The sequence below is a fragment of the Octodon degus genome, unplaced genomic scaffold (genome assembly GCF_000260255.1).
Source record: "Octodon degus isolate 3935 unplaced genomic scaffold, OctDeg1.0 scaffold00015, whole genome shotgun sequence".
NCBI lineage: Eukaryota > Metazoa > Chordata > Mammalia > Rodentia > Octodontidae > Octodon > Octodon degus.
In genome coordinates this window covers 8,484,397-8,498,590 of record NW_004524591.1, presented here as the reverse complement: position 1 = coordinate 8,498,590, position 14,194 = coordinate 8,484,397, and the positions used below count along the sequence as shown (strand labels likewise).

Sequence of the window (14,194 nt, the reverse complement as noted above, 5' to 3'; positions counted from 1 at the left end):
AAAATTCACAAAGTGATATAATGGTAATATCGAGGGAAACTGACCCTATATGCCCTTTTCTTCACTTATGAGTTTTGTTTCTTCTCTTTCTTTGTCTTTATGATGGTATGCTATCTAAGAGTCACTCAGATGCAACCAGTAGAAAATGCAGAGAACACTTGTACATGAGGCACTCAAATGCTTATTTTATGCAATGATACAGTATTATTATGATATGTGAATTATTGCATATATTTTTATTAGATTGAAAGATTTTGTGGTTATAATTATTTTACTTTTATATCATTGTTTTTATGATTTAGAGGTAAAAATGTCATAAATGCTCACTAACCTTTGCCACGTCTATGTCTGGACTTTTGGCCCAATGTTCTGTGCAATGCTGGTTTCAGTGGCACTTACAGGTATTTTAACAAGGAATTTGGGGAAGCTAGTAATCTCATGTTCAAATAATTTTAGGAAATAATGCCTGAAATAATGCATAAGTACTCCTACAATTCTTAGTTTGTAATATGCTTTTATATATTGTATTTCTTCAGGAAGAAGTTTTTCACTATAAAATAATTTTTATTGTTGAGAAACACTTTTCACTTTCCTTATATGTAATGTTTAGTTGAAAATAGTTTAGAAAATACTGTTATCTGGAATTTAGAGCTCTTTGGTGTTGGAAACTTTTGTCACACCTTATCCTACTCAAGTTGCCATAACAAAATATGTCATCTGGGTGGATGGTTTGAACAATAGAATTTTTATTTTCTGACAGATTTCAGAGCTAGAAATCTGAAGTCAGCATGCCAGGATGGTTGTATTCTGACCAAGGCCCTTTTTCTTCGCTTTCAAACAGTTGCTATCTCACTATGTGCCCCACAGCCTTTCTTTGATGTAAGTACATTATGCGCAGAGGGGGAGAATAAGAGCAGCTGTAGCATGGCTTCTGATAAGGGCACTAATCCCAACTGTGCAGGGGCCTCATCCCCAGAACCTCATCTAACCCTAATTACCACCTACAGGTCCTTGAAGTGGGGATTAGGGATTGAACATATGAATTTTAGCAGGAGACAAAAGATTTCATGTATAAGAGTACCTAATACAAAGTAATCTCATCTTTCCCATAACCTGAGAACACTTAAACCTTTCTTTCTTCCAATGTAAGCTGATACTGGGTGCAGCCATCACTGTCAAAAATATACCAAGGGTCTCCTTCATTTCTTTCAGGAAAGGCTGGGAGTTATGAACTGAGTTTTGTCTTCCCGATACAGAATTCCTTGAGTTTTCAGTATGGTTACTCAGCCTCAGATATAGACGGTCCTAGAAGAAAGCTACTGTCCAGGCCATTCTATGCACAAAACAGTCAGACAGAAAAAAATGGGCGAATGATCAGCAGGCTTGTGAATGACACTGGAACACAGTGATTTAAAATTTACTTAAATAATTGTAAAATTCTTAACTTTTTCTTTCATAAAGACCCAAGACTGATGGTACCACTCATGACTGCTATCCAAAGGTGATAAGCACAAAAGGAAATAGGTCCAGACGACTTATCCTTTGGTTTTCATCTGAGAGTTCAGGTTGAGTGATTATTTTTTCATCCAGATCTCTAGTCCATCATGACCAGTTGGATTTTGAGAGGGGTAGCTGAGGACTGGGAGGAGGAGATCTTTGGTGACTCTACACAGCTGGCCTTTAAGAGAAAGACTTCTATTTTTGTTTCTTGGCTTACTTCACACTGGACCAGGAACACTTTGGGCAACCTCTGTGATAGACAATAGAAACTGAGATTTAATTTTGTGGGATCTCCTGAGGGGTCTTTATTCCTTAGGGTGTCAGAACTACTCTCTCACCACAGGAGGGTTCCTCACTTACGTCCCCCTCAAAGGGGCATTAGTAATAATCCTCCTTATTACAGATCCAACCAGCCCTTCTGGTGTGATGCTTAATTGGGTGGTGTTCTTTCTTTTGCTTTTTCTTCTTTCCTTTCATTTTCTTTCTTATCTTTTAATCCAATATATCGTATGTAATCATTTCAGCCCCTAAATATAAATGTTCTGTTTGAAAAAAAAAAAGCACAAACAAAAATGTTTTGAAAAGTAATCACTTGTTTAAAAAATGGAAATTGGGCTTCTGTGTTGCGAGGAATGTACGTGCATAACGGTGAAACTCAACACTGGTAAATGATCTGACTACCTCAAAGTGAAGGTTTTGCCTTCCTACAGTGGCCTTTAACCCTGCCCTTTCCTCCAATCTGAGAAGAGCTGATGTTGATGGAACATATAATGGGCTCTTTCCTGTGCAGTAAAGTCAGCAATAAAGCTTAGTAATTAAGGGTACCAGGGAGGCCCAGCCCAGCAGGCTAGTGGTGTGGCGAACACTTTTAGAACTTCAAACAATATCAAAGTCACTGAGAAACGGGCCTAGCTCAGTTCTGGTTTGAATTAAGCCTCACTTCCACACGCACTTTTCAAATCCAAGCTCAAACAAGAAAGCCAAGGCCTTCTGGATTTCATTAGAGCCAATTATCTTATCTGTTTCATCTCAGGCCTGACCCTAAGGCTGGCAAACAGCTATTCAGTGCATTTGTGTGGTTGTTTGAGAAAGCCTCCAGTCCGCCAATGGCCCGGGGACCTGCTAATTAAAACACCGTTGCCCCCCTGCCTCCAGTGATTAAATATTTTCAAGCTTTTGTAAATAATTTTTCCATTCTTTGCCTCAAGCCTCAAAGGTCCAATACATGCAGTAATTTATTTAGTTTGTCAGAGAATACTGCTGAAAATAGGGTCATAATGGAACCTTTGGAAACTTTTATACGTCTTCGTACTTCTGAAAGTGACAGTTTATAAACCAGCCAAATGTGTATACTGTTTCTGATGTAATTATGCCCTAATGGCCTCTCTTCTTTTGAAGTGATACAGTGTATAGCAGGCTTACATTTTGTCAATAATCATATTTCCTCCTCCATCTACGTGATATCTACGGTCGGAATTTAATGAGATAGCTTAAGCCCTAGAAATTGTATCAAGGTCTCTTGCCTTGAAGTCTTTTGCCTGTGGCCCGTTCACAAGGACTAACGGGAGGACAAGGCTGAAGGAGCTCTGCTTGCTCTCCAGGACCGGGTCCAAGGAGGCAAGGCTAAGGTTTTTTGTTTTGTTTTTTTTCTAGAATCAGATTCTGAGAACTCACTGATGTGGTAATGCCAGTTCAGAGAAGAAAACAGTCAGGATGAGAATCCCTGAGTTTAAACCGTTCCGAAACCTGCTTGGTGCACAGAGCCCTCTGAGCTGTGATTCCTCACAGTGGATCGCGGGGGAGAGAAGTCTCGAACAACCTCCTCTGCAGCCCAGAGGATGCAACACACTGAAGCAGGCACAGGCTTGTGAACACCCTGCTCGTCCTCCAGGCTCCCCTGCCTCCCGGGCTCCTCGGCCACGTGTGTGACCAAAACGTGTGTGACGGCGGCAGACATCCCGAACAAAACACAGACAGAGGGATGAACACACCCAGCCTGGGCTCCTCCCGCCAGCCCTGGGCGCAGCCACAGGACTCGGGGCTCTTCCAGCCAATGCGGCCATGTTTTATTGGAGGAAAATAAAAACCCGGAGTTTTGTTTGTTGTTGTTGTTCCCCTTTTTGAAGTATTACAAGGAAAAAATGCTGGCGGGCTCATTAGCCGCTCCGGGTGTGCACTAGCACACCTATGAAAAAGGATGACGAGACCCAACAGCTCTGCTTCTGTTGTTTTTAAAGTGACACTTTGGTCTTATCCTAAATAATAGGCTTTTAATAAAAACATCGACCAAAGGCAAACAATTAAACAATACATAAAGCACCAGGGGGCAACGTCGTGATTCAGTTACAGTCTGGAGCTTTTCCAAAGGAGCGCATGTGGGTATTTTATAAGGAACAATACACTTCTCCAAAGATATTATAGAAATTTTAAATTGGACCACGTAAGCCCGTCTAACTTGGCAAAGGATTTTTACACTGTTCCCCGACAATGGGATGATTTCCTTACCTCCTCAGTTTTTCTAAAACATGTTACTTGTTCCAGATCACATGTATCTCTGCTGTTTTAGAAATACAAAATAATAAAATGTAAATAAAAAAAATAACACTAGCAGATTAATAGGCAAGTGATCCTTCATTTATATTAATTAACTGATTTTCTTCCAGATTCAATATGTAACCGTTTGGCTTTTACAAATTGTCATACCTTCAAAAACTTAAGGTAATGAAACAACTTGATAAACTTTAGGCAGACTTTAGTCCTGGGAATAGTTTAGAATTTAGAAATCTAAACTTAGCAAATATGACATACACCTCATTTTATTATTTCCGTCCGAGCCTTTTTCTCCTGCTATGAACTTTAGTATAATTATATTTATCAGAGAGTCAGGCATCAATGAATAATTTCTGCAATGATACTTTCATTTCAGAAATCCTAGACATAAAGAGAATTAAAGTGCTACAAACTTGTATAACAGAAAGGACTTGGACATAGGAAACAAAAGCAGAAGGCCCACGGGGGGTAAATCTAACATCCAAGAGATGATTCCTGAAACTGAACATACAGAAGCATAAAGGACCAAGCTCCCCTGTGGGCTATAAAATTATTCAATTCTAAATATGCCCTTTTTATTCTTGTTTTAGGTTTTGAATAAAATCCTCTTCATCTCTGCTGTTGGCTACTATTACATTAAAAATACCCATTTGTTCCTGAATTTCAATCCACATCAGTAACTCTGCTACTGATTTGACTTCAGGATATTATGGATCACATAAAAATATACATCCTAGGTAAACTAATATTTTGTGTCCAAGTGCTCCTTAGTTGGAAAGATAATACATAAATATCATTTCTTGATAGTCTTTTCTACAGGTCCTTCATAATGCAGAACTATCTTCAAATTTTGAGGAATTCATAGATTTAAATTTCTGCTGGCCCTGAATGTCAATTCAGTTACCCATGTTCAATACTGCAATAAATGAGCTATAGCGGCAAGACGCTACTTCGTGTTTCTTCCCACTAGAGCTCTGCCGTTGATGAGTCCACTGCCCTCCATAGGGCTTTGCAATATCAGCTCTGCTCTTCAGAATAGGAAATGTTTAGACAACCAATACCCAGCACTGGGGTGCCCACAAGAAAGATGGTCAGATACATAACAGACACAAGGAGAACCCCTCACCCTTCTAGGTAAGTGCCAGAAGAGTTTAAATGCCTGCATAAATGAGAACAGATGTTGATTTACAAGTTTCATCTACATGACATCAAATCACTGAGATGAAATATGGAAAACTGAGTCTATCACTCCAGATGTTTGATATCAAAGATCTAAACTTCTTTCTGAAGGTTTTGTCCACCAGAAAACAGTGCAAACTTCAACTCTACACCCCAGAAGTAATACTTGAACAGATTTCCATTAAACATAATTTTTTAGAAGATTCTTCCATCTGAGAAAGGAAATAAGTAAATTTTCGCTAGGAAACTATAATATTTAGTTCTCAAGAAAGGGACTACAAATTTATATTTATGGTATATTAAAACAGAATCTTTTTGTATTATTTATCATTTTAATAAATTTAGTTATAGTAAACTTTCAATATAAAGTCATGAAAACAAAAGTAAATCATTGAATTAAAAACATAAAAAACCTCCAAGATTCCAAAGCACTGAAATTTGATTAACGGACAAGTGACTTTTGTTTTGGCCTAAGTGTTATCTTACCAGTTAAAGGAAGCTGAATCTTCAAATGTTCATACTCTATACAATAACAGTCAAAAAGTTGAGTATAAAATTTTTAATCATATACAACTTTCATTGTAGTGATTTCATAACATAAGTAATTATGCACCAATTACAACATTGCAAGATTAGGTAATGGAAGTTGGTAAACTGATCTGAGACATTTGACAGTCCAAAAGACCTGCTATTGCTGGCCTAAAAGTTTTCACAGTAATATTTCACAGATATCATTTTCTGATATCTCAGAATATCATGCATATATCATGAGAATTTTGTGTAAGGCAAGAGTTTAATAATTCAGTGTCTCCAGGTGAAAATAAAGACAAATCATTTCTAGACACACAAATGACCTTCTTTCTTGGAAAGAACTGAGGAGAAAGAAGGTAATTAAATGTTATTCTTTTTTGACTAAACCTTGCTATTCAAATCATTTAACTGTTACACAAATTCCTTCCAATGTTTGGCTTTCTTACTGTCTGAAGGAGAAAAAAAATCAGCTTAAAAATTTTTTACAGTTGATCTCACTTTTTAAAATAGTAATAAAAATAAATCATAGCATTTGAACTACTTTATATAGCTCATCCCTATGTAGAGGAATTCATCTTTCAAAACTTTAGGCACTTGAGGGTACTTCCTAGGCTTTTCACCTGAGCTCTGTATTGTCTAATAATATTGTATCTCTTTGATGCTCCGCTCCAATACAGTTTGCAAGTTTCCTGAGGAAGACAGGTGTGCACGAGATCAATTTACTTGCAGGGTCAAAGAGCAGAAATTCTAAGGGTATCTAGAGACACACACCTATAGAAATTGTAATTTTTTGATGAAAATTGGTACAATATGTTGCACAGATGAGAGAAAAAATGTTCTTAAATTATGTTTATTCCTAAAGCTGAAGAGCAGATAGAGCTGACAGCTTTCTAATGTTTATTCCTATGGATTTTTTTTCTTGTGATCTGTTGGAACAAACTTCTTGAAAAATTTCAACATGCAAAATATAAAAAACAGAATATGGACAGTGAATAAAATTGTGGCTCACATGATCCATAAATTCATGCATACTGCTTTTTATTGAAATAAAATATTAATAGATGAAAATCATGACGGCTTTGTTCCCAAGATTGAGTGACAAGTTTGGGTTTGAAGCCCACATCTTATTTATTAGCCAAATCTTTCAAAAACAGAAAATGTGGGCTTGATTTATGAGCTATGATAAATGGTCTGGGAAAGATGGTAGTAGGGTCAATTTGATATGTACAGTATTTCATATTGGCAAATTGTTTCAAGAAATTCTACCCTCCTTCCCAAAATGCCTTGCACATCCTTGGGAAAGCACATACTACCAGGAGTGTAATGTATTTGCTTGTCACTAACAATTGTGAATCTAATGCAAGACTGGGAGGCATCAACCACAGCTGTGATAGACAAAATAAGATTCCAAATCATTTACCCATATTGGGAAGGTTATTTAGTTGATGACAAGCCATTCTTTATTTCATAATGAGAGCTAAAAGTGCATTTGTCACTCTATGTTCTGTTAAAATTTCATTTGTATTTCTGAAGTTTAATTACATTCCACTTATAAAAAAACTTAGATGAATACATCTAAGGTCAAATGAAGAAAAGGTACATGAAGTGGCTTAAGATATTACGTGATATAAAAGTAGTGAAAAATCTAGGAGTTTTTTGAATTTTAAAATAATGTCAACAACTTCAATCTCCAAATCAAAGACCAGATAGGTGAAGCTGTATTTGCAAGAAGTTCTCACCACACTTTTGGTTTGTCACCCTCCACTCTTGATGGAGGAACCGAAGTTCATAATTCAGGCCCAAGAAAACTGTGTCTTTATTAACACTTGTTGCCAGAATTTCACTGATAACCATTTACTAGCTACATAACATCAAGTCTACTGCCTGGCAAACCTTCCATATCCTCACCTGGGAAATAGGAGCACATAACTCAAGAATATTCCAAGAACTTTAAAAATAACAAAAGCCAGTAAAAATTAAATTCTCAATATGTTCTATATTCTTGCTGCTTTTATCATTATATCATTATTTTGCCAGTGGTGTTATTGTCCATTCACATAACATGAAACTACATCAAAATGTAAAAGAAATCATAGTATCTATAAAATGACATTTACCTATTTGGTTGTACAAAAAAAAAAAAAAAAAAAAAAAAAAAAAAAAAAAGCCTAAGTATTTATGGCTCCATTTTAATCCTTAGATAAAATTTTTTTTAAAAAAACATTTTCAGTAACAAAAGGATATAGAAATTAAAATTGATGATAAGGATGTTGGTGCATTTGGTAAAAATGACAATGGAAGGAATTGTAATTTTTCACCTGCCCTATCCCAAATATTTCTCATCGTTCCGCAACTCTAAAACTCTGCAGGCTGGTCATTGACTGGTTTCTGAGGATCGTTCTGTCTGTCAATATGACAATAAAAATTGCATCCTGTTCTATTTTATGATTGAATTCACATTTTTATTTTTTACCACATGCAGGAGAAGAATCACAGAAGACTACAATTTCTGTTCTAAAGATACTGTCTCAGGAAAAGAATCAGCAGATGGACTGATAAATAACAAATAGATATGATTTCCTGTCACAATATTCTATTAATAGGTTTTAAATTTGCTTGTGTATTAAAGCAAATAGGTATGAACCAAAAGCAATAGAAGGATATACAGAAGGAAAGGAGTTATTCCTATGCAATTACATATCTCACTTGCTTTAACTATGTGGCAGAAATACTACCCTTCTGAGCATTCTAGTTGATTGTACAGCCAAAGTACTTTAGCAAAGCCATAGTTTACAAGAGCACCACAGTTTGTGAAAAAGGAGATGCTTCGTAAGTCAATTAAAGAAAAAAAATAATCTACAATGATAACATTGACAGTCTTGACTAAATAGCTCCTATATTAGACATCTTGGTCACTTTTCCCTGAGGGAAACTTATATGAAAGCCTGGTATTTACAGTACCTTTTAGCCTTTGGAAATCTTCATCAATGATAAACACTAATTAAAAATGCTAAAGGCTGGCAAGATAGCTCAGTGGACTAAAGTGTCAGCTTAGGCAAGTACAGGGACTGCGGTTCAATCCTTGGCACCACACGCTGCCCCAGCCCTGCCCCCAGGACAGGCTGAGCTGGCCAGAGTCCTGGTGTGGTGGTGTACTCCTGTAATCTCAGTGGTGGGGAGGCTGAAAGCAGGAGGATCACCATGAGTCTAAGCTGCGTAGTGAGACCCTGTAACAACCAAATACATTTTTTAAAATACTACAAATTATAACATATTAACTTTGAAAGAGGATTTCTTAAAATGAGAACTTGTTTCCAGTTAAGAACCTGCATCAACAGCCCTGTAACATTTTTGTAGCTAGTCCTCAATGCATGCTAAATGTCTCATTTATTGTTTCATCAAAATCTTCTGAATTTAAGGGGCTCATACAGTCATCTCTCTGTCCCTTTGGCAAAATAGTGTGCAATCTGCAAACTATTCACATCCTCACTTATACTTTAAATCATTGCTAGATTGCTTATACAATGTAAATAAGAAAAGAGTTATCAAACTGACAAATAAAATGTACATGTTCAGTACAGATTCAATTATTTGAGTATTTCACATCTATAGTTTTGGGTTTCCATGGATTTGGAAGGCCCTCAGATTTAGAAGGCATGTGACTGTACTTTTATGAAATTAAATGTCTACATAGGGATTATTATTTACTCACTCATTCATTTTTTATTCCCTTAAATAGGTACAGTTTTAAGGATTAATACTATCTTAGGTCTATGTTAGAAATTACTACTCTAAAAAACACTTGGATATATTTTCCTGATGAAATTTAACAAAAAACATGAATATATATATATAGTCGTTTGCCAACTATAAGACAGTATCAGTGGTCTTCCACAAATAATTATTAAACATTTATAAGACAAAGATTGAATTATTAGATAGGATAATATGTGCCATGCCCATAGTGGGATGAGGAAGAACTTAGAGCCACTGGAACAGTCTTTTAAAATGATGGAGACAGCAATTGCTTAGTTGACATCCAGCAAAATATTTATTGAATGAAGAGAAGTCCCTTGAGATTTTTATAGTCCTATGAATGGGTGTTCCAAGCTCCTTGTAAAGCATTCTCCTGGAGCAGCCTAAAGATGCTGTGTAGACTCTGAAGGCTTCTCCTAGGTGCTCTTCACAACAGGGACTCCCAGGGTTCCTGCTGTGATCACTCTCACCTCTCTTCTCCGACTCATTCTAACAGAGTTATTCAATAGCTTCTCTTTGCCGTCTTGCTCACTAAGCATTTGTGGGCTAGGTTTGCAGAAAGTGGGAGTACACATGGCTCACAATTTGGTAAAGTTTACTATGTTATCTCACTCTTCACTATTTTCAATCAAGAATAGCAGCAGCATAGCAGTGTGGTATGACAAGGGACAGAGTTTAGAGCCACACCTTGAGTTCAGATCATAGCTCTTCCAATTAGAGGTTCTGTAACCTATACAATGCTATCAAGAATTAGCCAGTATGTCTATAAAATTTCTAATCTGAATCTGACAGTAAGATCTCAATAAAAATATCCATAACTATTTTACAAAATAGTAACCTTAGAAACGAATCTTAGCTGAACATAAAAGACATCTGATATTATTAATTTTAAAAATCTTATGAAAAATCTTAAACATAACCTTCACTTACTTCAGGGATGAAGGATAACTGATTGGGAGACATAACAAGTCACCTGAAATAACTTAGATATTCTGTTTTCACCTTTTCCTATGCCCCGCCTCCTCAATGCTTCCCCACTTCTCAAAGGTGCCATGGGCAGGTGACAAAGCTCTAACACATAAGCCTTTGGGGTCTGTTATGGTTACATCTGTGTGTTCCCCCACAGCCTCAAGCAGTCACTGGAGTAGGCTTCTACTTCATGATTAATTCATGATCCAATGCTGGGATTACAAGTGTGAGTGCTACACCCACCCTGGGGCAGACAGCCTGAATACAATACCAGGAAGGGAGAGAGGCTTGCTAGCTGCTTCAGCCACTGCTCCTCCCTTTGCTCTTTGCTATCTTCTGCCACTATGAACTGCTGCCCTCTGCCATGTGCCACTTTGCTTTGGAGCCAGCTGAGCATGGACTGAAATCTCCACTAACTTTGAGCTAAATATACCTATCATTCCTTCATTTTGGGTGACAGGTATTTTGTCCTAGCAATGAGAGAAAAGTAGCCAAGACAGGGTGACTTCCAAATGGTAGCAACACACTTGTATGATAATACCACCTCAACAGTTATGGGTCTTCCAGTTAATTATATTTTGTCCCAAAGTTTACCAAAGAAGGCAGGTGATGATGACAGACAAACAAATTGAGATGGGCCAAAGATTTTATGAAGTACGATCCATTTTCCTTCACCAATCTCACCCCCATACCCTTGAGGTGCCAAAGACAGATGATTCCATGACCCTTGCTTTTCATTGTCTATTTGCTATACATCCTATAAATTTTCCTCACCCCAATTCCTTTTCTTTCCTTGCAGAATTCCACTTGTACTCAAGAGCATAGATTGAATAATACTTGATGGAGCTGTGCCTGAAACTCTTCAGAAAAATTTGATCATTTATTCCTCTTGTCTAAGCCCTTCTGTTCTCTAAAACAGTAAGTATCACTTCAATTATGATACTTGAAATCAAGAACAGTTCTGAATTCTAAGTGCTCATCACAGTGCCTGATAATACAATTTGTGCTCAGCGAATGATTTTTTTTTTACTTCCTTGAGCCATCCTTAATAAATTGATATACATTTCTAGGCATAAACTTCAAATATTAGACACAATAATATTTAACATTATTAAGGATATTATTATAGTTTAAATTTGGTGCTAAAATAACTATGACCATTAAAAAGGACACAGTTTTACCTTTCTACAGTGTAACTAAATAATTCCAGTTCTCTTATGGAGCTCAGGTAATGTGAACTATCCTAGAAATTTTACTAAAAGTTTGGCAATATCAATGGTGCATATTCTAGGCACAGGAAGATAATTACTCCGGAGAATGCTTAGCCACCTTAAGGAGTCCTTGATTCACTTATCAGTTCAATCACAAAATAACAATATGCTCTTAATATCTGCTTTCACATTACTTAATGAAAATGGTTGCATTCAAGGTTTTCCTTAGAAAACCAATCCCACCTACCATTCCCTTCCTGATACGAGAACAAACAGGTGCAAGAGATCAATTTTCCTTCATTACTTTGCATACATGACTCTTCTTATATAAAGTTAATATATTGCAAAGATTTTTTTAATAACAAGGAATCCAAGAAGTCTGTACTGCAGAGCAATGAACATGATGATACATGTGATAGTGAAACTGAGAAAATGGTATTTCGTGAAAATTATCAGGTTAATCGGGAAGAAGACAAATATGTATATAAGATAATATTAAAATGCATCATCCCTTTTAAAGTCCCTTAGGATATTGATGGTATTTTGATACTATTTTAAGTTGCACTGCTAAGTAAAGCAAAATATTTCATATAGAGTTCAGGTTTATATGAAATAGTCATCATAGAAATCTCCACATATATTTTTTCTCCAAAGTACACATCGCAAATGTGGAAGGAGTTTTCCTTCATATTCCCAAATACCAAGCCAAACATATTTACTGTCAGTATATTTTTAAGTAGTTTTTTTTTTCTATCATTTTTCCTGAACCTCTTTTCTAAGGACAAATGAGCTTCAATTGAAATAATGAATGGTGCATCACATACAGGACAGCAGAAACCCACCAAAATTTCATTTATTAAGCCAATGTTCCCATTATTTTCCCTAGTTTTCTTTTTTTTTTTCCTTTGGCAGAACCAGGGATTGAACTCAGACCCTTGCGCTTGCCAGGGAAGCGCTTATTCCACTGAGCCATCTCCCTGGCCCCCCTAATTTTCCTAATACTCTGCAAACAGGATTTTTTTCTTCTTGAGAATTTAAAAATGGTACATTTGAAAACTATGACTGCCTCTCAAGCTTTTCTCACACAGTTGTTTGCTTTTGTTTTCAACTAAATAAAACATTCAAGAAATCGTAAGAGTATTAGCAGGCTAAAATCTCAAGGCCTTGTGAAAAAAGCACATACTGACACAACCTAATATTTCCCCTGAAAACAAAGAACTAATAATTACATTGTCTTTCTCTTTATTTTTTAATTTTTATTTTTTTTATTTTAATGTATTTAGTACAGAGTCTATAGGGTCTCACTACAGAGATCGGACTCATAAGTGATTCTCCTGTTTTCAGCCTCCCAAGCGCTAGGATTACATGTGTGAGCCACCACGCCCTATCTCAATCGCGGGGCCAGCACGGCATATCTTTCTCTTTAATTCCAGAGAAGAAAGGTCCCATTTTAATGTTCATCATTTTAGCAAAATCCACTAATTTATCATTTTTCTTAATGTTTAAAATTCTTTGCTTAGAAAAATATGTACCAGGATACAGTATGGATGGATACATTCCATTGAGTAAAAAAGAAACAGAAAGCAAAGGATTGGTTAATTCTCAGTGTGAAAAGGAATGCATACGAAAGTTACTGACTGACTCTATCATCCAGTGAAAGCCCAGACTGAAGTTCTTAAAGTGAGCTGGTTCCCCAGAGGTAAGAAGTCTAACTACTTGCGATAGAAGAAAGGTGTTCTGTTATCCAGTGAAGAGTGGGAACTGACTGTTCAACAAGTTAAGTATGTAGGTAAGGGCATCTCAGAATATTTAATGCGCTAATATCTATTATAAATTAAATCATGTTATAATGGGCAGAATTTTCTAGACAGAACTATTTCATAGTAAAAAAAAATTTTTTTTTTTCCTTTTTTGTGAGGGAAAGGGGAGAGTGTCTGGGATATTTACCAATAGACCTGTAGGAGGCCTGCCAAATAGCTCAGTGGATTAAAGCGCCTGCAAGCAGGCCCAGGGCCCTGGAGCTTCCGGCCCCACCCCCCGGGGCCCACTGAGACAGCATTTAAGACTGGGCATGGTGGCGTGTGCCTGTAATCCCAGCACTTGGGAAGCTGTAAGCAGGAGAATCAATACGAGTTCGATCTAGTAGTGAGACCCTCAACACCCTGTAGACCCTCCGCTAAAATACAGGAAAAAAAAAAAAAAAAAAAGATCTGTGGGTCTCAATATGCCATGTTTTCCTTATTCATATTCCTACATGGATTTCTAGCAAAACTCTGCCTTAGTTAAAAATTTGTGTTTTTCGTTCACAACTGGTGCTGGTTCCATAGACACTTTCGTTTTCTGATATACCATTTGAAGAGAGAGAAACACCAACCTGAAAGCTTCAAGGTACTCGACGTCTCCCATAGGGGGATCAAGGCCTCCCGTCCAGGCAATATTTATATTATATCCTTCTCCAAGGCCTGTTCCAACCTAAGAAGAGAAAGAAGTGCCACAGT

The 14,194-nt window shown here is 36.8% G+C and overlaps 1 protein-coding gene across 16 annotated transcripts in view; it reads right to left on the bottom strand.

The window, feature by feature from the left end:
* The window catches only part of Hdac9 (histone deacetylase 9), a 604,989-nt gene that overhangs the window by 167,980 nt on the left and 422,815 nt on the right, over positions 1-14,194 (bottom strand). For all 16 annotated transcript variants that reach the window (XM_023709815.1, XM_023709817.1, XM_023709816.1 and 13 more), the window contains one exon: positions 14,071-14,168. In XM_023709815.1, coding sequence (XP_023565583.1) covers positions 14,071-14,168 — 98 coding nt within the window. The remainder of the gene's footprint in view (positions 1-14,070; positions 14,169-14,194) is intronic.